The sequence below is a fragment of the Carex rostrata genome, chromosome 10, assembly GCF_964058835.1.
Source record: "Carex rostrata chromosome 10, lpCarRost1.2, whole genome shotgun sequence".
Taxonomy (NCBI): domain Eukaryota; kingdom Viridiplantae; phylum Streptophyta; class Magnoliopsida; order Poales; family Cyperaceae; genus Carex; species Carex rostrata.
Genome location: NC_135927.1, coordinates 7723337 through 7747200, shown reverse-complemented (window position 1 = coordinate 7747200; position 23864 = coordinate 7723337). Strand labels below are relative to the sequence as shown.

The 23864-nt window shown below is 32.4% G+C and overlaps 1 protein-coding gene and 1 long non-coding RNA gene across 2 annotated transcripts; both read right to left on the bottom strand.

Annotated features, from left to right (window-relative positions):
* Positions 1-844: 844 nt before the first annotated feature.
* Positions 845-1596, bottom strand: LOC144560228 (uncharacterized). The gene is made up of 2 exons (XM_078309397.1): positions 1217-1596; positions 845-1072 (listed from the first exon to the last, which is right to left on the bottom strand). The coding sequence occupies exons 1-2, from the start codon at positions 1520-1522 to the stop codon at positions 845-847; spliced, it is 534 nt and encodes a 177-aa protein (XP_078165523.1). The 5' UTR covers positions 1523-1596.
* Positions 1597-2960: 1364 nt separating this feature from the next.
* LOC144560611 (uncharacterized) lies at positions 2961-3558 on the bottom strand. Its single transcript, XR_013513426.1, has 2 exons — positions 3339-3558; positions 2961-3228 (listed from the first exon to the last, which is right to left on the bottom strand). It is a non-coding gene; the product is annotated as an uncharacterized LOC144560611 (long non-coding RNA).
* Positions 3559-23864: the final 20306 nt, after the last annotated feature.

Here is a 23864-nt window from a genome sequence, read left to right as displayed (position 1 = left end):
AACCTCGATTAGACTCATTTTTAGAGACATTTGGCTCTCTGACATTTATCTTCCTTGGAGAAGTGCATGCACGAACTCCTTGGAGAAATACCCAAATCGATCAGGCTCTATTTCCTCTATATCGAAACAAGTTGGTAATAATAAAATGATTGCTATATATGTATGTTGCTAGTATGACTCCAGAAAATATTATCGCGGCTGATAAAATAATTAAAAATATATATGATCAGGATGAGTAGGAAAATATCAGGCATGAAATACTTTGTAAAATCATCCGCGCTTAACATCTTTAGAAACAATAATTTCATTATCTCCATGATGTTTCACAAGTAGAAGGACACAGCAATAAGGATGTTATATTGGTATTCTTATGGGGATATTGGCTATTTCAAAAGTTTTGATGGGTACAATGAAAATTTTCCAAATAAGATAGTGACCGAATAAAAAAATAACGGTCAAAATCTTGAAGTCGTCGGCAATAGACAAAACACACACACACAGAAATAATGCATATACCAGAATCACAGGGAAAAGGTTCAGAACAACATATACATGTCAATAATATTGAAATGATAGAACAAATTTACATGTTTTACACAAAACCAGCATGAACAAACTGGAGAACTCTACAACAAAACCAACAAAATCGTGTAAAAATACAAACAAACATTGATAAACTGAAAACCATCCAGTCTCAGCAAACCTCACGGACCAATGCATCTCCTTTCTTTCATATCATTCTCAGACAGATGACAAGAAAAGAGAAAGGACTTGGTACCAGTTTCGGTACGGGACTAGCATCATGAATTTAAAATTGACCCAAAGAAAAAAGCTGTCAAATTTATTAACACAAACTGTGAAATAAATATATAAATAAAAAGCTTCCAGTTCCCGGATTGCGCATGAAATAAAAAGCTAGAGGACCACCACCAATCATACCAGTATTCACCCTTGACAATACTGTGATCCAATTACTCCATCCCTCTGTATCAGATGCATACCGGAAGCTGGCCAAAAAAGTAAACACCGCTACAGCAATTGGAACTCCGACAGTTGCCATGAGCTGTGCCCTCTGTAAATTTTAAATAAATATCATAATAAATATAAATTACAGAATTAAATCTTAGAGCCCGATAAAAATTATTAAAACAATTAAATAGGACATTTGAAGGGACCCCCAAAGAACAAATAAAGAAACGAATTAAGACAAATTTACCCCATATGTTGCATGGACTCTGTGAAGTTCTCCAGGGAGGAAGAGAACACCGATGGTTGTAGCGGCTGTAAAGCTGTAGGTAGCATGGAGCCTCAACTGCCAAATCGGATCTTCAACTCTGCCACCGGTGTTGTATTCCGGAAGGACTGGGTGTTGGTCATCTATATTGACAATTACGTCATTTTGAAACTGAAGTTGCTGATTAGTGCGGTCCGGAAGGCCGACTTCAAGGACTGGGCCTTGGCTGTCTACATTGACAATTACATCATTTTGAAACTGAAGGTGCTGACTGGCTCTGCCTGCCATCAGTTGCTGAAATCGAGAAGTTAGCGCCTCAATTTGGGGGGTAAGCTGTGGGCCCCGGAGGGGAGGTTCACGTTCTACAGCAGGTATATAGTTGTAATGTGATTGCAGGACGTGTGTTGGCTTGATATATCGGAATCATATCTTGGTAGTTGAGATTATTAGGAGAACCAAGGAAGTCCATTCCTGGGCTACGAACAGTTCTTGACTTGGAGGGGGAAGAAAAAACAAGCTGAAGTCTAGGCTCAGAAAAGAAAGCCAGATAACTTTAATTAGAAATAGAGTTAATAAGCAATATATGGAGCTAGCATCGATCCCTTATTTATAGTACGGGGTCCGTGTTTCTGACCCACCATATGCTTGATTACAACAGATAAGAAACAGAAAAACTCTTATTCATATATAATTTTTTATGTTGGAACTAGTATTAAAATTATCCATTAAGAAAGAGACCAATAGCGAATATTAAAAAAAAAAAAATGTGAAGAAAGAGACCAAGGCATTTCAGAGTTGCTTTGTCAAAATCGATTAACCCCTTCCCATAATATTTATTAACTGATTAACCCCTTCCAGTAATATTTATTCTTTTTTAATTTGCAAAATAGGAAACAAGAAATTTTACTCGTATTTATTTGCTTACTAATTTGCAACATAGGCCTACCTACCTAGGTATTTTCTTCTACTTTACCTGCTTTTTGTGATTAATTTCTGAACCTACTTAAATAATTCACCTAGCCAGACAGTGATAGTTTCAATTAGATGACGCGTTTCATATTTATATATTCTCTCTTATACGGGCACACATATTATACTAGTTAAGTGCTCACGCGTTGCCGTGGAGATTGAAAGTTTGTTTTAATCATTTTATTTAAATATGATTAATAAGAATTGATTGCATAATTATGTATTAGTTAATACTGGATTCTTATACAAGTTTCATTGAACTTAAAGAAGTTAATAAAAACATTAAATTTGTACTAATGGTACTGATAAAAAAAGAAATATATCAATGTACATCCCAATACTATCTAAGGTTGGTGAGCAGATGGCTCACTAACTGTTATATTAAAAAATCCGGAATAGGCAAAATGAGTTCTCACAGAATTAGCTAGAACAGTGCAATTACGAGAGAGTTCAACTGTTTTATTTGTTGGCACTTATCTTAAGGTTCTAATGCTCAAAATGAAAAAAAAAACAACAAAACGATAGAACGCCAATACATGATTGAGCATAGTACAACTTCATTAGAATGGAGCCTAGAACCAGAAGCCATCTAGTACTACAATGAATTAAGAAGAAAACACACCTAAAAAGTAATGCGTACAACAGGTTAGCAAAGTCTTGAAATAGTGGATCTTAAATCTAAACGCAATAATGAACGGTCAATTTAAGTTAACAAAATCAATTTAAATTGCTAACAAAAAAGAAGTACATCATGGAATTATGAAGTTACCGTAGTGAACAAATTTAGAAACAATATAAAATTGTACTGCCCATAGGATAAATCTATGTCACCTCATCTCTTTCTGACAAGGAGGCGTTGTTATCTTTATGATTTGAACAGGAATTCCTAATAAGCAAGTTCTTGACAAGTACACAAGTATTGCTAAATTTATCAGATTAAAAATTTACATAGTTTTATACAACACATTTGATTTGAAAGAATTTTTCACGCAGTCCTCTTCTAAATCAAGCTACTTTCTTTATAGCTGAATATTGAGATTTGTAGTTCATGCAGAAAAAGAGAGCTATACATGAAACTGTATTTATGGCAAGTATCAAGTGAAACAAATACACAAGACGTTGGGACTAAACTCACATGCTTGAGATATATCAGATAGCTGACTAACATTCAAGCCAACAAGATCAGCAGATCCCTCCCTTTCAGGTTTTAGATGTGTTATTTCCTATCACAGACTCTTCAAGCGAAGTCCAGTTATGCAAAATTGAATTTGCTCGAATGGATTCAGGCAGACTGTAGTTGCTTGCTCTTTACTTTCTCAAACTTGGCACAAGCTTCTGGTGTATCTTTTTCATTTGGTGGCTTCAATTTTTCTTGGACCAGGTGTGTACTTGTTCTATCTATAAATGCATGTCTTCCTAAAGTTAAATTTGTTTCGAAATTTCCAAAGAATTTCAAACATCCATCTATTACTCATGTTAACAGTGATATACATTTAAATTCAGAAAGATAGAAACATACTTTCCAAGTACTACAACACAGCCGCCGGTCATATACTCACAGCAGTGGTCTCCAGTGCCCTCCACCACTGCATATTTCTTGAAACACACAAACCATGATATATTTTACAATCTTAATAGCTCACACTTTGAGCCCCATATTATTATTTTTTTGAAAAATAGTGGTATTTACCACCGATTTCATTGAAATCAAGAAAACCATAACATATTTGACTTAGTACCTAAAATTGGTACCAGAATTAAATATGTAGAGTCTTTTACAGCTGTTCAAAACATAAGCAGAAAACAATAGAAAAAAAACCAAAACATCTTACCATGTTCACAACACAAGAAGGCAACAAACCTACAAAAAAAAAAAAAAAAAAATCATCATAACATGTATAAAACTAAGTACTACAAATCTAATAAGTCTTCATTCTCTTCCTCGACGCCACTGTACCAGTTGAATTGATACCCCAAGTTACCAGTAGAACCAAGTTCCCTACTACAACTATTTTTATTCCATAGCTCAGTACCATTCGTAGCAGCTAGTATCCAGTGACCAGTGCCTTGATAGTTGATACTTCGCTACAGAAATCAATAGAACCACGATCCCATTAGGTAAATACGAAAATAACTGCTCATCAAAATTTCCAGATTTCAACATAGGAATATTGCCTATGAGTCCAATTGAACCAAGCATGCAGTGGAGTTGAAGAAAATCATATCTTGGTCACTGTTAGTAGTGAAACCGGTAACTTAAAACACCCAAACCTACAAATCAACTTTATCTTTCAAATTTGATGCCCAAATCATGCCAAAACCTTGCTAAAACCCTTGCGATCCTATCTATGTAGTTAGATTTGAAAATGGTGCCGAGGATAATCCAAACCATCCAAAACCTTGCTAAAACCCTAAAATCAAGCTCTGACGGAAAAATGGGGTCTTGAGATAGAGCGTACCTGATAGAGAGTGAAGGAACGAGCCAGAGGTCCTCTGAGTGACCGAGCGAGAGAGCAAGAGGTGAGAAGGCGACCGAGAGCGCGAGGTGAGAGAGCGACAGACAGGCGAGAGCTTGAGAGCGAGAGAACGAAAGGGAAGATGAGATTCAATGGACCATTGGGAAGGAGAAAGAGAAAGAGGAGAAGGAGACCGCGTAGAGAATGAGAGAAGAAAAAGCACATCCTTTGCATCGGGAAGAAAGCGATAGGAAGGTGGAACGGAAGAGAGGAAAGCATATGCGTTTTCAGTGGTATAAGCAAGAAACGCGTGGGGAAGAAAGAAAAAAGAGATACAATTTTCATGTGGCTTAGCATGTGGCGAGTGTTTTTATAATTAATTCCAGACTTGTACACAAATGGATACATATAATACATATATAATATCTGATATTCAACACAATGATTTAGAATGGTTGGATCTGATAAATAAAAGGCTGAGATCGTCTCTGAACAGATACACCATTCAGTCCCTTTTATACCAAGGTGCTATTATAGGAGTCCTGATTTCTTCAAAAGGATAGCAGAAAGAAACCAGGTTTGGATCCAAATGAAACCTTCTGCAACATTTTTTCTTGTTTTTTTAATAAAAGTGGAGGATGCATGTTCACCTATTTTTTTGTAACAAGGTCTTACCCTTGCATTTGAAGGTATCTAATACATAATATATACCACATAAGTTCTCACTTCTTACACACACACACACACTGTTATATTCCTAAATTTTAAAACATTATTTAATTGTTAAATTGATCATTTCGCCTAAATAAAATTTTATTAGATTGACGAATGCTCAGATTTATCTGACTAATATAAAACGAATCTAAAATTTCGTAATATAAACGAAATATGATATTATGTATATTAGAAACATTATTATTACAGACTTAAAATAATTTTTATAACTATCCATGGAAATTCGTTACCAACATAAGAGTTAGAAAAAAAAATAATAATAATAAGATTCGTATAAATAAATAAAGTATAGAAATTGAATAGATAAATATTTATGTAAAAACATACATAATTTAATATCGAATTATTCGAGATTATAAATGAGATTAAACACGTGAAATATTTGAAAATATTATATTATAAAATTTATAAATCATGATTTATTATAAATTATAGAAGTATGACTTATATACTATTTGATATTGAACTATTTGAATTTTAGAATCGAATTATAAAACACATAATAATATTCGTACGACACTATAATATTTTACAAAACTTCGATTCGAAGTTATAAAAAAAACTTAATAATTAACAGAGAAGGAATTCACACCATATACATATACATCAATAATTAAAAGAGAATGATTTATAACATATCCCTTTGATTCCGTCGGAATGGATTCGCACCATATACATCTATGTATGCATATTTGTTTCTTTTGAAAAATCTCAACCGTTCATTTTTCATCTAGCACCAATCTCAAGGGTTATTTTATATTAAAGAATTGGAATTAACCAAATCAAATTTTGAGTTCGGGTCCGCCCAAATATTCTAATTCGTTCACTTGTTTTATCTTTAAGTTTGCACGAATCTTGAAGCTTGAATTAAAGTTGAAAATTTGGATTTAACCAAATTAGATGCCCATTTCGGGTCCACCAGACCCCCTCCCTCTCTTCGTCTTCCTCTGTTTCGCGCAAGGAGGCAAGGCCTCCCTCTTCCTCTCTTCTGTCTCTGTGTGGCGCACCCCACACCTGATCTCTCCTCACTTCTCTCACTGATCCGCAGGGCCCACATCTCCCGTGCTCTCTCCTTTTCTTCCTTCCTGGAGAAGGATTTCGCGGTTTGATTTTTGCTCCGCTCTCTCTCTGTGGCGCCGTACACCCGTCCCTTCGCTAGTCAGCGAACCCACGCCCCTCTTGCGACTTTGGTTGCTCTGTCCCGTCCACTGGCAGCATGGTTGGTAATTTCGACCTATATAATGATTGTTTGATGGATTTTTGGGTCTCCCTTTCCCCCTCTCTCTCTCTTTCCGCCTCTCTCTCATGTGTTGAGAAAAATCCCCTATCTTACTATCTGATTTTCTGTGTGACTGTAAATCCTTTGCTCGTTGGCTGTCCTTGAAGTGTTTCTAAGCCGAGCATTCCCTCGTCGTTACAATTGTTGACCTAGGACGGCTGAGACGCAAGCCTCGCTTGGAGCCAACCGTTTCTTTCCCTCTCCATCTTGTGCTAGCTCTAATCGGGTAAATTCTGAAATGCTCATTTAATTGATCGGATTTTGTTCTTTGCTCGGGTTGTTGATTTTCCCGGCTGGACCTGTGTTGACCTGCGCCCTTTTGCTTGCCTAAATTGCTTGTGTGATCTTGATTAAAGGAACAATTTCAGTTCTTGGCAACAACCTAGACTTGGGCACCCCTTATGCCTCTTTCACCTAAATTAAACTTGTGTATTCTGACTTGATTATGTCGATTTGTATCTTTTCTCGGTTCTGAAAATTCTTGGGGTTTCCTTGTCTAATCTGGTATGGTATTTGTCCATAACTTGAATGGTGCCTTGATTTGTGCTTATTGGGAGATTTTTTGTTATGGTGTATTAGACCAGTATTTGAATTGGTAGGGACCAATTTACAATTAAATTTTATTAGGGGCTGATTTGGTAAAATATATGCCCTTGTGTGAAATTATATTAATCAAGGACCAATCTGAAAAATGTGATGGAATTTGAGTTTGGAGCCGTGACCTTGAATTTTTTTCATAAACCATAATTAAAAAAAGGATTCTTAGGGAACCAATATGATTACCAGTTTTTTTTCAAAAACCATAAGAACCGTGGGAACGTGACGGTCTGGCATTTTTTTTTTTTTCCAGACCGTGTGCTTCTCACGGTCTTGCCAAATTTTTTTTTTTTTTTTTTTTTTTAAAAAAAAAAACAGATTTTATTTTCAGACCGTGGGGTTCCCACTGTCTCAATTTTTTTTTTTTTTTTTATAAAACAGAATTTTTTTAATTTTTTTATTTTTTGTATTAAAATATTAGAAATGTTGAATATGTTTCTTTGAAAATAGATGAAATACAATATAATTTGATTTATTAGAAATACTGCAATAAATAACCCGGATCAATATTTTTCAGGTCGGATTTTTCGCGACTGTAAAAAAAATTAATATATTTATTTATGTGTTATTAGAAAAAAATAAAAATGCTTAGATTCTGAGTTATTGATCCCGGTTCAAAAGTCACTTCTAGGTAATCCAGAAAATATTGTGATCCCTCTAGGACATTTAATTTATAAAAAGTTATATCTATTTTGAGAATTCTTTTTGAATAACAATTATTAAATAACTTAAAAGTTATTATTATTTTCAAAAATAGATATAACTTTTTATAAATTAAATGTCTTAGAGGGATCACAATATTTTCTGGATTACCTAGAAATGACTTTTGAACCGAGATCAATAACTCAGAATCTAAGCATTTTTATTTTTTTTCTAATAACACATAAATAAATATATTAATTTTTTTTACAGCCGCGAAAAAGCCGACCTAAAAAATATTGATCCGGGTTATTTATTGCAGTATTTCTAATAAATCAAATTATATTGTATTTCATCTATTTTCAAAGAAACATATTCAATATTTCTAATATTTTAATACAAAAAAAAAATTCTGTTTTATAAAAAAAAAAAAAAAAAAAAAAATTGAGACCGTGGGAACCCCACGGTCTGAAAATAAAATCTGTTTTTTTTAAAAAAAAAAAAAAAAAAAAAATGTTGGCAAGACCGTGAGAAGCACACGGTCTGGAAAAAAAAAAAATGCCAGACCGTGACGTTCCCACAGTTCTTATAGTTTTTGAAAAAAAAAACTGGTAATCATATTGGTTCCCTAAGAATCTTTTTTTTAATTATGGTTTATGAAAAAAATTCCGTGACCTTTGCTGTGACCTTTGCTGTTAGGCTTGTGAATTAATTAATTAAATTGATGGAGGCCCTTGGGCCTATGCTTATGTAGACCTTAATAGATAAATGTTGAGGGAGCCTTTTTAATTTTATTGGGCATAGGCCCAATCCGAAAATACAAAAGAATTGGATTAAAAGAAATTTGAATTAAATTATGGAATTTGACTTAGGTCAAAAGACGTAATTAGTCGGATAAAAACGCGGTTTTAAAATTTAGGTTTTAAAATAAAGAATCGCATAAAATTAAAGCACTCCACATATTTAAAATAAAATAAAAGTTTCATAATAAGTTTTTTTAAAATTAAAATATGTATTTAAACATTTTCGAACTTGTACAAAAACTCATTGCTAATTAATAAAGAACAATTAATTAGCAACGAGAAATATTTATTTTTGACTTAGATTCGAAACGACTAATTACGCGTAGAATTAGATTAGTTATAAAATAATGAATTGCTCGACTTAGGAATAATTAGAACTATTTTTTGATGTGGTCTACTGTAGAACTATTTTTTCTGTAAATTTTAATTTTAATAATTCTTAAGTATTATTTTAAGATTGTTAAGTTTTCAAGGCAAGTTTAATAATTTGTGTTCCAATACTGATAAAGGACAAATAATAATGCATGCTCCATTAATTAATTTTCCTTATATATTTGGGTGATCAAAACGAATAACTAAAAGATTTTATTTACGGTTTATATTACTGATCAAGAGTTGTTAGCTGGGAAAGAATATTTGCATGTAGATTAGTATTTACAATGTGAACTACGCTTAATTTTCAATGTAATTAATATTTTGTTATTTCGCATATTACTAGCTAGAAAATATCGTCCATTTTATTATTTTTTTTGGGGTTTTACATTGGATATATATGACCCAATGAATGAGTTTAACCGATTAACCCCTTCCCCTAATATTTATATTTTTTTTATTTTGCAAATTAAATAGGAAACAATTTTTTTATTAGTTTTTGCTTACTAAATTGCTCTTTTTTCTCCATAGTGTAAAGTATACCTAGGGAATTTTACTCGGCTTGTATATTAATTTTTTATGTACGGAAAGAAAATACTTTTTTTGTTGATGCATTAATTTTTTAATGTTCGATCACAATATATGAAATAGTTCAAGAAAGAAAATAATGTCCAATTTTTGTGTTATACTATATTCATAGTAATTATATAATTCGAAACATACAATAAGTAATATATATTTGGTGTGGTTATCAATCAATTTCATTATTTTTGGTTATCTATATATTAATTTTAATTCGATATATAAACGTCATTATCCCTAAAATGCTAAAACAGAGCTTTTCCTGATTGCTTTCAAAATTTCAGCTACTTTGGATATAAATTTAACAATCTTACTTTACAATTTATAAATTTAAAACCACAATAATATATTAATGTATTTTATTAATTTTAAAAGAAATATATGAAAAATATAATTTAATTTGTATGTTTTGAAAAAAAAAAAAACGTACATCCGCAGATGCTGTTCATGATCATATATATAGATCATACGTCCGCATACTATAAAATAAGAGTGAGTCTATGGTACTATGCATATTACAATTTGGCACCGTGCTACGGATCTATATTCGAGTTTTCAAATCCTAACGGTCGATCCGAACTGTTCATCTTGTTCTCCATATTAATATGTATTTGGAGACTAAATTTTACATTTTTTTTAAATTTTTTTACTATTTTTTTAGATATTTAGAAAATCACTTGATCTGAAAATTCTGGACCATCCAAAAACAGTGATTTTCAATAAATTTAAAAAAATAGTAAAAAAATTTCAAAAAATGTAAAATTTGGTCTCCAAACACATATTAATATGGAGAACAAGATGAACGGTTCGGATCGACCGTTAGGATTTGAAAACTCGAATATAGAGCTATAGCACGGTGCCAAATCGTAATATGCATAGTACCATAGACTCACTCTTATTTTATAGTATGCGGACGTATGATCTATATATATGATCATGAACAGCATCTGCGGATGTACGTTTTTTTTTTTTTCCAAAACATACAAATTAAATTATATTTTTCATATATTTCTTTTAAAATTAATAAAATACATTAATATATTATTGTAGTTTTCAATTTATAAATTGTAAAGTAAGATTGTTAAATTTATATCCAAAGTAGCTGAAATTTTGAAAGCAATCAGGAAAAGCTCTGTTTTAGCATTTTAGGGATAACGACGTTTATATATCGAATTAAAATTAATATATAGATAACCAAAATAATGAAATTGATTGATAACCACACCAAATATATATTACTTATTGTATGTTTCGAATTATATAATTACTATGAATATAGTATAACACAAAAATTGGACATTATTTTCTTTCTTGAACTATTTCATATATTGTGATCGAGCATTAAAAAATTAATGCATCAACAAAAAAAGTATTTTTTTCCGTACATAAAAAATTAATATACAAGCCGAGTAAAATTCCCTGGGTATACTTTACACTATGGAGAAAAAAGAGCAATTTAGTAAGCAAAAACTAATAAAAAAATTGTTTCCTATTTAATTTGCAAACTAAAAAATATATAAATATTAGGGGAAGGGGTTAATCGGTTAAACTCATTCATTGGGTCATATATATCCAATGTAAAACCCCAAAAAAAATAATAAAATGGACGATATTTTCTAGCTAGTAATATGCCAAATAACAAAATATTAATTACATTGAAAATTAAGCGTAGTTCACATTGTAAATACTAATCTACATGCAAATATTCTTTCCCAGCTAACAACTCTTGATCAGTAATATAAACCGTCAATAAAATATTTTAGTTATTCGTTTTGATCACCCAAATATATAAGGAAAATTAATTAATGGAGCATGCATTATTATTTGTCCTTTATCAGTATTGGAACACAAATTATTAAACTTGCCTTGAAAACTTAACAATCTGAAAATAATACTTAAGAATTATTAAAATTAAAATTTACAGAAAAAATAGTTCTACAGTAGACCACATCAAAGAATTGATTAATTATGGTTCTCCAGAAGGAATTTACACAGAACTACAGAAGACCACAAAGACTGAAGGCGCAGGATTAAAAAAAAAAAATGGTATAAATGGACCAGTAGGCTTGCTTGCATGCATCAACATCTTAGATTCTTCTCACAAACAAACAAAAAAAATCAACATCTAAGATTTGCTATTAAAAGTAAAGAAGTCAGCGGTCAAGGCAGTGATCTTCTCTAATTACTTCTTTGTAGGACAGCGTGTAAGAGTGCACATGAGTTACAAATCTAGTAGCACCTTTACCAACACTTGACTAAAGATAAATCTACAATATATGCGCATGGCTGCCACAAAAGATCCTTTTCTGTACACGTGGATATTAGAAGACAGCCAGATGAAGACCGCAAGACTATATATTAATGACAAACTAAAACAGTATAGGCATGTGTTATACAATACATATAAGATGATGAGTGGAACTAGGTTGTTCTTAAGTTCACCAAGTCTCTTGAGTTCATCGAATCGGATTTAAATAATTAATTTGAACCGTTGAAACCCGCTTATTTTACGAGTGATGCGTCTATATGTAAAAAAAGAAAAAAAATTTAAATTAATTTTGCATAGAATCAAGTGATCATAAAACGTTAAAAAAATGAATGCATTAAAATTAATTTATTAACTATCTAATTTTGACCGCTTGATTTTATACTAAATTAATTCGAATGTATAAAATTTTTGCATGTAGACACATCACTAGTAAGGTAGACAGTTTTCAATAGTTCGGATTCATTATTTGAAACCGATTCGATGAGTTTTAGACTTGAGTTCACCAAGAAACTTGTGAACTTATGAACACCCTAGCTCTACTCTAAAATTATAAGATGTAATTTTATTTTTACTTTTCAAACTTGCGCTCTTATATGGGACAGTTTGCAGAAATTTGATTATTAGTGCGACCCATAAAAATTACAAAGCTGAATAATTTATTGGAATATAATTTTATTATATAAGGAAGGTTGAATTTATGCATATAAATATTTACAGGTTTTAATAGACAATATTACAAACTTTTAATATAAAAAGGAATTTAATTTTTTTTTTCAAGGAAGAGTGTATTTTTTTTATTGTTCCAACAAGATGGATGGAGCTTTTCAAGAAAATAGAACGTTATTTATTAGCTACTTGTGAAGAAAATATAAATCCATAGTTTATGTGGGTCCCACCTCGAATCTATTTTTTGTCCTGTATAACGCCTGCACTGTTTAGTTTTTCATAATAGATCTTGCTGTCTTCATCTGACGTGTCCATTAAATCCTCTCCAATAAGATGTGCATTATAGATAGAAATGACTTTGCATATTTTTTTGTTTAGGAATAATACAATCTTGTGCATGTTTTTTATTTGTATTTTGGGATAGTAAGTGGGGAAGTTTGCAGGAAATAAATTAGCTGAAATTTCGAGATCGGATATTGTTCACTCTGAAATTTCTGCAATTCTAAATCCAGTCATGAGGAGAGAGAGAAAAAAAATTAGACCATATTGTCCTTGCTTTTCGACCATGTCTTAATATGTGTATTATCCTCAGCTAGTAGAATTAGGAATGTTGTAACTCTTTTTGTACACGTACCCTTTACTGAATATGTAGTAACTCTTTTTGTAATTTATTAAACCAATCACAACATGAGATTAAAGAGAGCATAAAATGACAAAATAAGGCTAGTGGCATGTGTGTAATTAATTTAAACATTACATGAGGTGTAATTAAGAAAAATGGTGCTAATTTTTTTTGCCAAAAACGTAGCTAAAATTGACCAATTTTCAGTAGCCATTTTTTTTCTTCTCCTTGGCAGAAAGTTGAGAAGCTTGCTCTCTCATCTTCTCTTGTTAGGTTTAGACACCAATAAATCAAATAGTTTGTTGATTTGAAGATCAAGAGGTGGTTGTATCTATGCCTTGAACTCCACATCCATCTATCTAAGAGGTGTGGTAGTTCGTTGTTTAGGTTCAAGGTGAACCAAAATGTGCTTTCAAGAGAATGCGGTTTCAAGAGATCTAGAAGGAAAATCGACTTCCCTCTAACAAGAGATTTAACAATCTATTTAGGTATGAATTCTTTTCTCATCTTACGTGAGAAATAAATTTATTTAATTTTATTTGAAGTACATGAGATGCTAGAAGAATTTATTTAACATAATATTGTTTGCAATTATCATACAAATAAGATTCGTTGTGTATTGAGTTAAAAATTTTAATTTTTACTCTCTTAACATACACATAAAATCCCTACACGTATGAGACAGAAGGTTCCTCATGTTGTTTTGTAGTGGGGTGAAAGTTATAGTGATGGTATGAACCGGAGGAGATCAATTTGAGAGGGAGAATGGTGACATCCAATGGGCTCAGATATTCCTTTGTAGGGGTGGATGAAGGACACGTGTATTTTTGTGGAAAGTTGGGGGGTATATGTGTAATAAGCAAAAGAACTGACAAGTGTAATTGACTTTGCCTGCTAGCGGAAGGAGAAGAAAGAGTGTAATAGGCCTCTATTTTGGAAATCACTGGTTGACGGCCCAAAACAACCTTTCTTAAGAAAGAAAACAACCGCGTAGACCTCGAGGTCCTTGATTATAATTCTAAATATATCATCTCTTCCTCCTATTATGATTTAATTTCGTATCGACTAAATTTAACAATAGAGTTCCGCTACTTTCGAGAATTTTAGACAAAATTTATGAAGAAATGTTAATCATGTTAAAAGTATTTATAATAAGATCCATTATTTTATGAATATTTTCTATGAAATTCACAAACGAGCAAAACGCGTTTATAGAGATACGATACGGTTTGGATCATGATCCACGCTATGGAGTAAAACGCGTGTAAGATAATGGAAGACGCCAACCAAATTTTAATTCACAAACGAGCAAAACGCCATGGAGTAAAACGCGTTTGTAATCCACGCTATATTTCTATTTTGAAAATTCAAACAACCTATTCGAATCTTTTAACATGTTCTCCATATTGAAATGTGCTTGGAAATTAAATTTATATTTTTTTACTATTTATTAAGCAAGTTTGAAAATTGTTGTTTTCCTGTGAACAGTAAAAAACAGTAAAAAATTTTGGACAATCGGATCAGACTTTCAAAGTGGCTTAATAAATAGTAAAAAATTTCAAAACCTGTAAAATTTTGACTCCAAGCACATTTCAATATGGAGATCATGTTGAGCGGTTCGGAACGGTCGTTTGGATTTTCAAAATAAAAATATAGTGCCATGGAACACAAACTCATTTTACTCCATGACTCATTTTAGCCCATATATATATATATATATATATTTGTATGAAGATGATACATGATACGATAAAGTTTTGTATTTTTAAAATTTTTATAATATAAATTAGTTGAATTCATTATTAGTTTTTTTTTGTTTTGAAAATATTTTATTGAAAACACAAATCGAAATGTCAATGATATTTTTTTATCTAATTATCCGACCTGTACCATATTCAAAACGATGGATAAGAATAAAAAATTTTATTCATTATCATAACATATATAGGTATGAAAATATTTCTACCCAATCCATATTGACACCCCTAGATCCAACCGAATAACTTTGAGAGAATGAATGAATTCATTTTTAATTATCCATATGTAATGACTTGAATTTTCTTGTAGTAATTATTTAATGAACTACCCTTTTTGTGAATTAAAAGTTTTTCTAGTGATGGGAAATTCAACGTCGAATTATTCGGTTGACTGAACTTTGCTGAATTATTTGCAATTTATACCCAAATCATTCCCAAATTATTCGTGAATCATCTCCGGTCTAGACAATTCGGAATCATTCTCGAATTATATCCAAATTATTGTCGAATTACGAATTTTTGAACCTGCTGAATTGAACCCTTGACTTCTCTGTTTTTTTTTTTTTTTCAAGAGCAAATCTAAGATGTTTTGCTTGTCAACCTTCTGTTTCTGTACCATGCATTTTATAAAAGGGGACTCGTAAGTTTTAATTATTTCTGGATATACAAGACCATATATAATCAATGCTATGAGGGGTCTCCTGTAGCACTTTAATTTTCGGTAAATGATTTGAATAATTCTTTAACTATTATTTTCAGATTGTCAAGTTTTTTTTTTTTTTTTTTGAAACCCCGATAATGGCTATGCGGTAGAGATTATCAAGTTTTCAAGATAAGTTTAATTTGTGTTTCAAGACAGATAAACGACAAATCATAATGCATGCTCCATTAATCGATTTAATTTCCTCATAATTGGGCGATCGAAGCGAACTAAAAGAATTTATCGAAGGTTTAAATTACTGAAGCGTTGTTAGGCAGAAAATAATATTTGCATGTAGATCAGTATTACAATGTTTACTACGCTTCTCAAGTAATTAATTAATATTTCGTTATTCATTATTTGCATGTAGATGGTGTTAGATAGAAGGGTAAAATAGATATTTAAATTTTAAAATTAAATTAAATTATAAATTCAACTTTGATTTTAAGGTTTAGAAGTTAGAATAGAGAAATAATAAATTTTAATAGGAAAATTAGTTATATATTTTGAAAGTTTTGATGTTTTCCCTATTTCTAAATTCAACAATGAATTCATTGTCCATCATGTTGTATTTCTCTAACGCTTGCTTTTAATTGGTAATAAGTACATGAGAAAATAGTGGCGTTATAGAAGTTCTGTGTGGCTTGGTAGCTTGTGTTGTTGACTCATTCAAAAGAACCAAGGTTTTGTAAAGCGGATATCGCCTCTGGCTAGCTATCTGCTTCTGGAAGAACCAATTTTTTCAGTATCGCTAATCTGTCCGAAGCCATTTGGACGGAATTTCTCACCAAAGCCTCTCAAGACCGCAGGATCAGATCTAATCAAAATTAATCGAATTAATGCTACAGATTTATCTTTGACGTTGGTGTCTCTCTGTTAAGCAAATAAAGGAAACAACTTTCTTTCTTTTTTCTCTCTCTCAGAGTCAAAGAAGGAAACTTTTTCTCTCCATGCATAATTGAATTCATATATATATAGAGAGAGAGAGATGGGCTATGGTGCATTGCAATGCATGGGGGGTTTGTGCATTGGATCATAAATCTAAAATTTAAAATCCAAATGGCTGATCCAAACCGTTCATCTTGTTCTCCATATTAATATGTGCTTAGAGACCAAATTTTACATTTTTCTGAATTTTTTTTATTATTTATTAAGTATTTTACAAAATTGTTGATCCAACGGTGGCTTAACAAAACAGTAAAATCAGCAGCCACCGTTAGATCAACAATTTTGTAAAATACTTAATAAATAGTAAAAAAAATTCAGAAAAATGTAAAATTTGGTCTCCAAGCACATATTAATATGGAGAACAAGATAAACGGTTTGGATCGGTCATTTGGATTTTGAATTTTAGATTTATGGTCCAATGCACAAACCCCTCCATGCATTGCAATGCACCATAGCCCATCTCTCTCTCTCTATATATATATATATACACGGAGAAAATCTGCAATCCCTCTTTGAAAATCTCATCTTTTAATTCATTTATAGTTATTGATTTGTATTTATAAGCTAAATATATGATTCTTATTATTTAGGTGAAACACATGTGACATGTGTAGTTCAGTACTCATTTTTTAGATATAGATTGGTTGAGTTTGATATTCATACATTTTGCAAGTAATAATTCAAATGTGTGCTACTGAGATATAGATATGTGCTCAACACTATGATGAATATCAAATTAATCAAATACCATAATTTATAATAAAAATCAATATGTAATATCAAATCAGAAATCATTTGGATATCCATTAGGTTTATCAAATATGAAATTCGAGTAGAACTAAGGTGCTTTTAAGCTCACCAAAGTTTTGGTGAGCTTAACTCTAAAACTCATCAAATCGATTTCAAATGACGAATCCGAACCGTTGAAACCCGCCTACCGTACGTGTGATGCATCTACATGTGAAATTTTTAAACATTCGAATTAATTTAGTATAAAGTCAAGCGGTCAAAAAAACGTTTAAAAAATGAATGCACTAAAATTAATTTAATAACCTTCTAATTTTGACCGCTTGATTTTATACTAAATTAATTTGAATATTTAAAAATTTCACATGTAGATGCATCACACGTAAGGTAAGCGGGTTTCAACGGTTCAGATTCGTCATTTGAAATCGATTTGATGAGTTTTAGAGTTAAGCTCACCAAAACTTTGGTGAGCTTAAAAGCACCTTAGTTCTACTCATGAAATTCATAAAAAAAAATTAACTAAAAAAACTGATTGCATATTCATAATCTATCATTATTAATTACATCATCGTAAATCATTTAAATACTCATTAAACTAATCAAATATCAAATTAATATTTTCTTTTCAATTAAAAAATCATTGGATATTCATAATTACAGGAAAAGTTCCCAATATCAAACTTGGAGTGATCAGATTTGAAAATTCAAACATGGAGAAAAAAATAAGTTCCTTCTTTGACTGAAACAGAAAAAGAAGGAATAGAAATGTTGTCCAAATGTCTTTGGATAGATTCCCAATCCATTTTTTCAGTACAGAATTTCCGGTATCGCTAATCCGAATCGCGATTTATATTTCTTCAAATGTAGTTGATAAATAGCGTTCTATTTTCTAGAAAAGCTCAATCCATCTTGTTTGAAAAAAATAAAAAAGCACTCTTCATTCGAAAAAAAAATATTAAATTCATTTTTATATTAAGATTAATTTGTAATTTTTACATGCATAAATTCAATCTTCTTCCTATAATAAAATTATATTACCCTAAATTGTTCAGATTTTTTATGGACCGCACTAATAATCAAATTCTGCTAACTGTCCCATTTTAGAGCGCAATCTAGAAAAGTAAAAAATAAAATAACATGATATAATTAGTTGTTGTTTTCAATAACACATGAACTGTTTAGTTTTTTTATTAATATATAGTCTTGCTGAGTTCATCTGGCGTGTCTTCTGAATTTAAATGGATTTTGGTGAAACTTATTTAATTTTTTTCTTTTATAATCTTGCACGTACTGGGTACTTTAAATGTATTGATGAATAGAAAGAAATTGCAACACACTTCTGCATAAAAGTTGTCACAAACGATCATTCCAACAAGAATTGTAGGATCCTTCTTTTTCAAATCTATCTGACCATCAATATTTTAGAATGCACATATTCCAAAAACAGTTGATTTTCATGCACGCAACTCTAAATAAATGAGTAGTTGAATTTGGAAAAGCAGGTTCCTACGCAGATTTATTTCCTACTTTCCAGTTCCAGTTTTCCTGTGCAATCAATTTTATTAGTCAATTTTATAGTTTTCCAAATTTCTAGTTTCTAGTTTGTTCTCCGGCCCCGTACGAATGCATATCCTCTGAGATATCTCAACTTTTGCGTGACCGACGTGTCCGGTGCCTATTGGGGGGTGATGTAGGGGTCAGTATTATGTGTGCTTTGAGATTTGTGCAGAACGTATTTAAACGGTTGAAATTTTTCATAAAGTCACGCAAAGTTTGAGATATCTCAGAGGATACCAATTCCCTCTCACCCATCCCCCACATTAAGAATTACTATCTAGAGAAGATTCATTTGATATCTCAAAACTGCTTAGCAACAATCGGACAAGTGGGTAATGTTGGGGTGACTAGCACCTCCTCATTATGTTCACTCTATATATATACCTTCTCCATTCACTTTTTGACACATGCACTTCCATTTTCATCTTAATTCTCTCTCTAATTCTACTGCTTATTCCTCCAACTCTCTTTCCGGCCGACCCTTATCTTTTTGTCATATTTTTTGAAATGGAGTACCTTGGTTCTCTTGGTGATCTCAACGACAAAGAAGGTGAACATCACCTGGGGGACACACAGCCTAGCCCCAAAACTACAGAGGCGGTAATTGTCATGGGAGGTGTCCGTCCCGTTCAGGTTCAGCAACCATCAGCAGCCAATCAAAATCTTCAGCTCCCAGGCGATGATACAGCAGTGGTGGTTCTGGAGGTGCAACCGGCAGCAGCGGCAGCCGATCAGAATCTTCAGCTCTCAGGCGATGATACAGCAGTGGTGGTTCTGGAGGCGCAACTGGCAGCAGTGGCAGCCTATCAGAATCTTCAGTACTTCCCTGGTGATGATGCAGCAGAAGTGGTTGATGTGGAGGCTCAACGTGATGTTCTTGGCCACACCTATGTTCATAATCAATCAGATCCGAATGAACGGTTGAGACTCCTCTCTTTCTCCACCCTTTTCTGCGCTGCAATGATCGGTGTTCTTTTCCTCCCGAGAGACCTTAACGGGGTCCATACAACATATGGGGTAAGTGATCTTGTGCTTACCTTACTGTTCTTTGACTGTCCCTTTGATCATAAGCCGTTATTTGTTTATATATCATCACTTTATATATCATTTTCACTTGTTATCATAGTAGGAATTATCGGTATCGAGATCGGGATCGGTCCCGGCCAATATCGATACAGAATCGGAGTATCGGATTGGTTACGTAAGGATTGGCTCAGGATCGGATCGGACTCGGCCGATATCGATACATCATACATATCGGTATCGGCTGATATTTCCTACTATGCTTGTTATTATCAGGCTCTATGATTTAATCCTTTATTTAAATTAACTTTTCAGAGGGCGAACCTCATAGCTAGTGTCGGAGCTCCAATTGTATGCGCGACGTTTAGTCTTTTCGTTAGCTTCTGGCTTCCATCCGATCCAGTCAGACGGAGGAACTGCATCACAGTATTATCGATGGTAAATGTTAGTATGCTCAGCGGTCCTCTAGCTATTTATTGGGCGCTTACACTTGCAACTGGAAATGAGCATAGTGACAACTTAATAGTTCGGGAAAGGTTCGGCAGAGTCAAAAATTCGTGATTCGGGTATAATTCGGGTATAATTCGGAAATAATTCGGAAATAATTCGTTTTTGTAAACACCAAATCAGTATAATTCGGGTATAATTCGGGAATGATTCGGAATTATTTTTAAATTTTATAATACTAAATAGAAAGAATTTAAAAAGAAATTCATAATACAACACACAAAATTATATAGATCCATCAACATTAGAACACAAATCATGGGATAAAGATGTAAATTTATCATCTCTTTGAAAACATAAAAGGCTGGAACTAGGATATATGATTCTATGTTTCACATTTGCTACAAAGCTGTTAATAGTAGCCTCTGACATGGGATCTTACCTTTCTAATTCTCGTTGGACCCACCTGTCAAAAACTTGACACTAGAATTTTACAATAGAACTTTGTAACACAAGAAGTTGGGCACAGTAAAACAAAAAAGCACCCAATGCACGAGACTCTAGGCTCAAATTTACCCTGGATTTCATTCAAAATTTCAACTTTGCCACGCAACACAGCAACGAATTTGGCCGAGTTATACGCGTTTAATTCGAAAAATTCGTTAAATACGCGATTAATACGCGAATTGAACGTTTAATTCGCGAATAAGTGTATTATTCGCGGATTGATACGCTGATGTGCCAAAAACGTTTAATTCGCGAATAATTCGCGAATTAAACGCGAACCGTGTTACTATGGAAATGAGAGGTTAACGGATCTGCTGAGAGGATATTCTGTTTGTTGTTGAACCTTGGTATTGTTAGCTATAGGTATCACAATTTGCCTTCTTTATAGCTTTATGAGTTTGATAGGTTCTGTTGTGCGATATCTGTTTTCAGTTCTGCTCTGTTTTCTGACAGTTTGATGCACATATAGTGGTGATCATGTATAGCTTTATGAGTTTGAAAGGTTAGTTTTGAAATAACAGGGTCCTGCGATCCATCACAGCAGATTTATTTCCGATATTGATTGGCATATGAGAAAAGATACAATTCTGATGATATTGTGTTACTGTTTGTCTACACCTTTTAATACAGCGGCTTATAAATTATTGCGATCCCCATTCGCTACAGGATTTCCTACGCGCAAAAAGAATTAGAATCCAATTAAATACCAAAATATTTATAAATGCGTATCCTCTGAGATACCTCATATTTTGCGTGACCGACGTGTCCGGTTACTATTCGGGCGTGACTGGGGGCCAGTATTGTTTGAGCTTTGAGATTAGAGCAGAACGTTTTGCAACGGTTGAGGTTTTCCAAAAAGTCACACAAAATATGAGATATCTCAGAGGATGCGAATTACATATTTTGCGTGACCGACGTGTCCGGTACCTATTGGGGATATCTCATATGATGCGAATTCAATATTTATGTGCATGCTGCTTAAAATAATGAGTTAGCATTGATTGTTTGTAATTTCTTTTACGCAGAATTTGTGTGGTATATTTTTATCCGTCAAATATAAATATAATTATATAAACTATCTAGTACTTTTAGTCTTAATAAAAGGATTGCAAGTTATGAAAACCTTGAATTTATAATTTCACCCTCCAACCTTAATTAAATGTACAGCTTCCGCATCAACAGATGCACCATTCAACCATAGAAAATCATTCACAAATTCGGTTTGAATTATGGATCAAATTCCAAATTCCCGACAACCTTTGCTCTTGCAGAATTCACGCTTACCAATGAAGTCACTTTAATTAACTTCAGTCAAATTTTTGACATCCACATTATTGAAATATAATTAATTAATGCAAAATGATTATTGACTTAATTGTCGCTTGTTTTTATGTACCGTCTTTATTGCAGTAACTGAGTTTATGATATTTAAAATTTATCGTACCTATAAAATTTAAATAAGTCTTCAATATTTATTAACCATGTCATATTATTTATATTTTCAAGCGTCAAACTTATATTTATTTAATTTAAACAAAAGCTTATGTATTATATTTATTGGTCCTCATTTATAAGAATATGTGTTTGAATATGTAACGTACAATATGTATTTAAAAAAAATTTAACTTTTTTTTTGTTCTTCTTCATGCATAATGCGCAATAATCGTATTGTTTTGAAAAAAAAAATTTGCAACTAAAAAATGTTGAATACAATATTTAATATCTGAAATAATCTGTTATAAAAAAACTTCATACTTTTCCGGGATGAAGTTCAAAAACATCCTCTCTCTTTTTTCTTTTTTTTTAAAAAAAAAAACAAAAAAGAGTTTCAATTTGCACAATTTCACATGAGCGATCATATATATTAATGATGCAGTAGCTATATAGCATTCAATATGAGCCTTATAACAATCTGGCTCATATTCACATAGGAAATGAAATTTTGTGTTGTAATTACAATTAGCGCTTTAAACATAGTTTCCAATAAAATAAAATAAAAACCTCGCCTTGCATATATATATATATATATATATACAGGAAAGTAAGCATCGGCGTAGAGGTTAATTGATCATCTGTTTCTTCAATGTATCTATCATCTTCAATACGTGAACAATCCGGATCAGAAATGGACCCGTAATATGAATAACGGGCCTTTTCTTTGTGAACAACCCATAAGTTGTTTTGGCCCAAAAAATTTCGAAACTGGTTCATATCCACTTGCAGTAGCTCATGAACTAGCGCTAGCAATGGTTCATGGTTATGCAATTCAGTCAGATAAATATTTAAGGAGGCCCATTTACTGTAATCCGAGTCAATTAAATTCGTATGGAACATATTTAAGGAGGTCCATTTACTTGTATTATGAGAAACTTACTTATGGTCAAGCTTTGTCATTGATTATTTAATGGTTAGGTTCGAGAAAGATGTTGACGCGTGAAGTACTGCAGAGAAGAAATATCCAATGTGACACCCAACGTGTGATGTGCTCCCACTGTCAGCTTGAAAGTGTGCTACATTAACTATTCTGGTGCCCAAATGAGATTAGGGTCTGGGCACACGTGCAACAGGAAATTGGACACAGAATCATGATATTGGAAAGTTTGGTGAAAAAAAATATGGGAGACAGCAGAGGAACGGCTACATATTCAGAGATACTATATAGGATGCCTGAAAGAAGAGCAGCTGAGCATGCATTGCATGAGGCCACACTCTGGTTAAAATGGTGTTAGTTCGAAGGCAACACTGCAGATAGATGTATTCTGAAATGATGTAACTTGTGGTTGTAACCAATGAATTAGCAGCATATCTGCTAATATTCTCAAAAAAGATAAATGGTTGGGTTCGAGATATATATATTGTGTTATTAGATTATATAAATCCTATTCTATGAACATATGCATGTTATTTTGAGACTCTGATTGAGTACTTTGTTGATGTTAAATCATGTTGTTTTAC

Coding starts and splice junctions, on each gene's coding strand:
- LOC144560228 (XM_078309397.1), bottom strand. CDS start 1,522: ATGGCAGGCAGAGCCAGTCAGCACCTTCAGTTTCAAAATGATGTAATT. Junction 1,073..1,216: donor GAGTCCATGCAACATATGGG/GTAAATTTGTCT, acceptor TAAAATTTACAG/AGGGCACAGCTCATGGCAAC.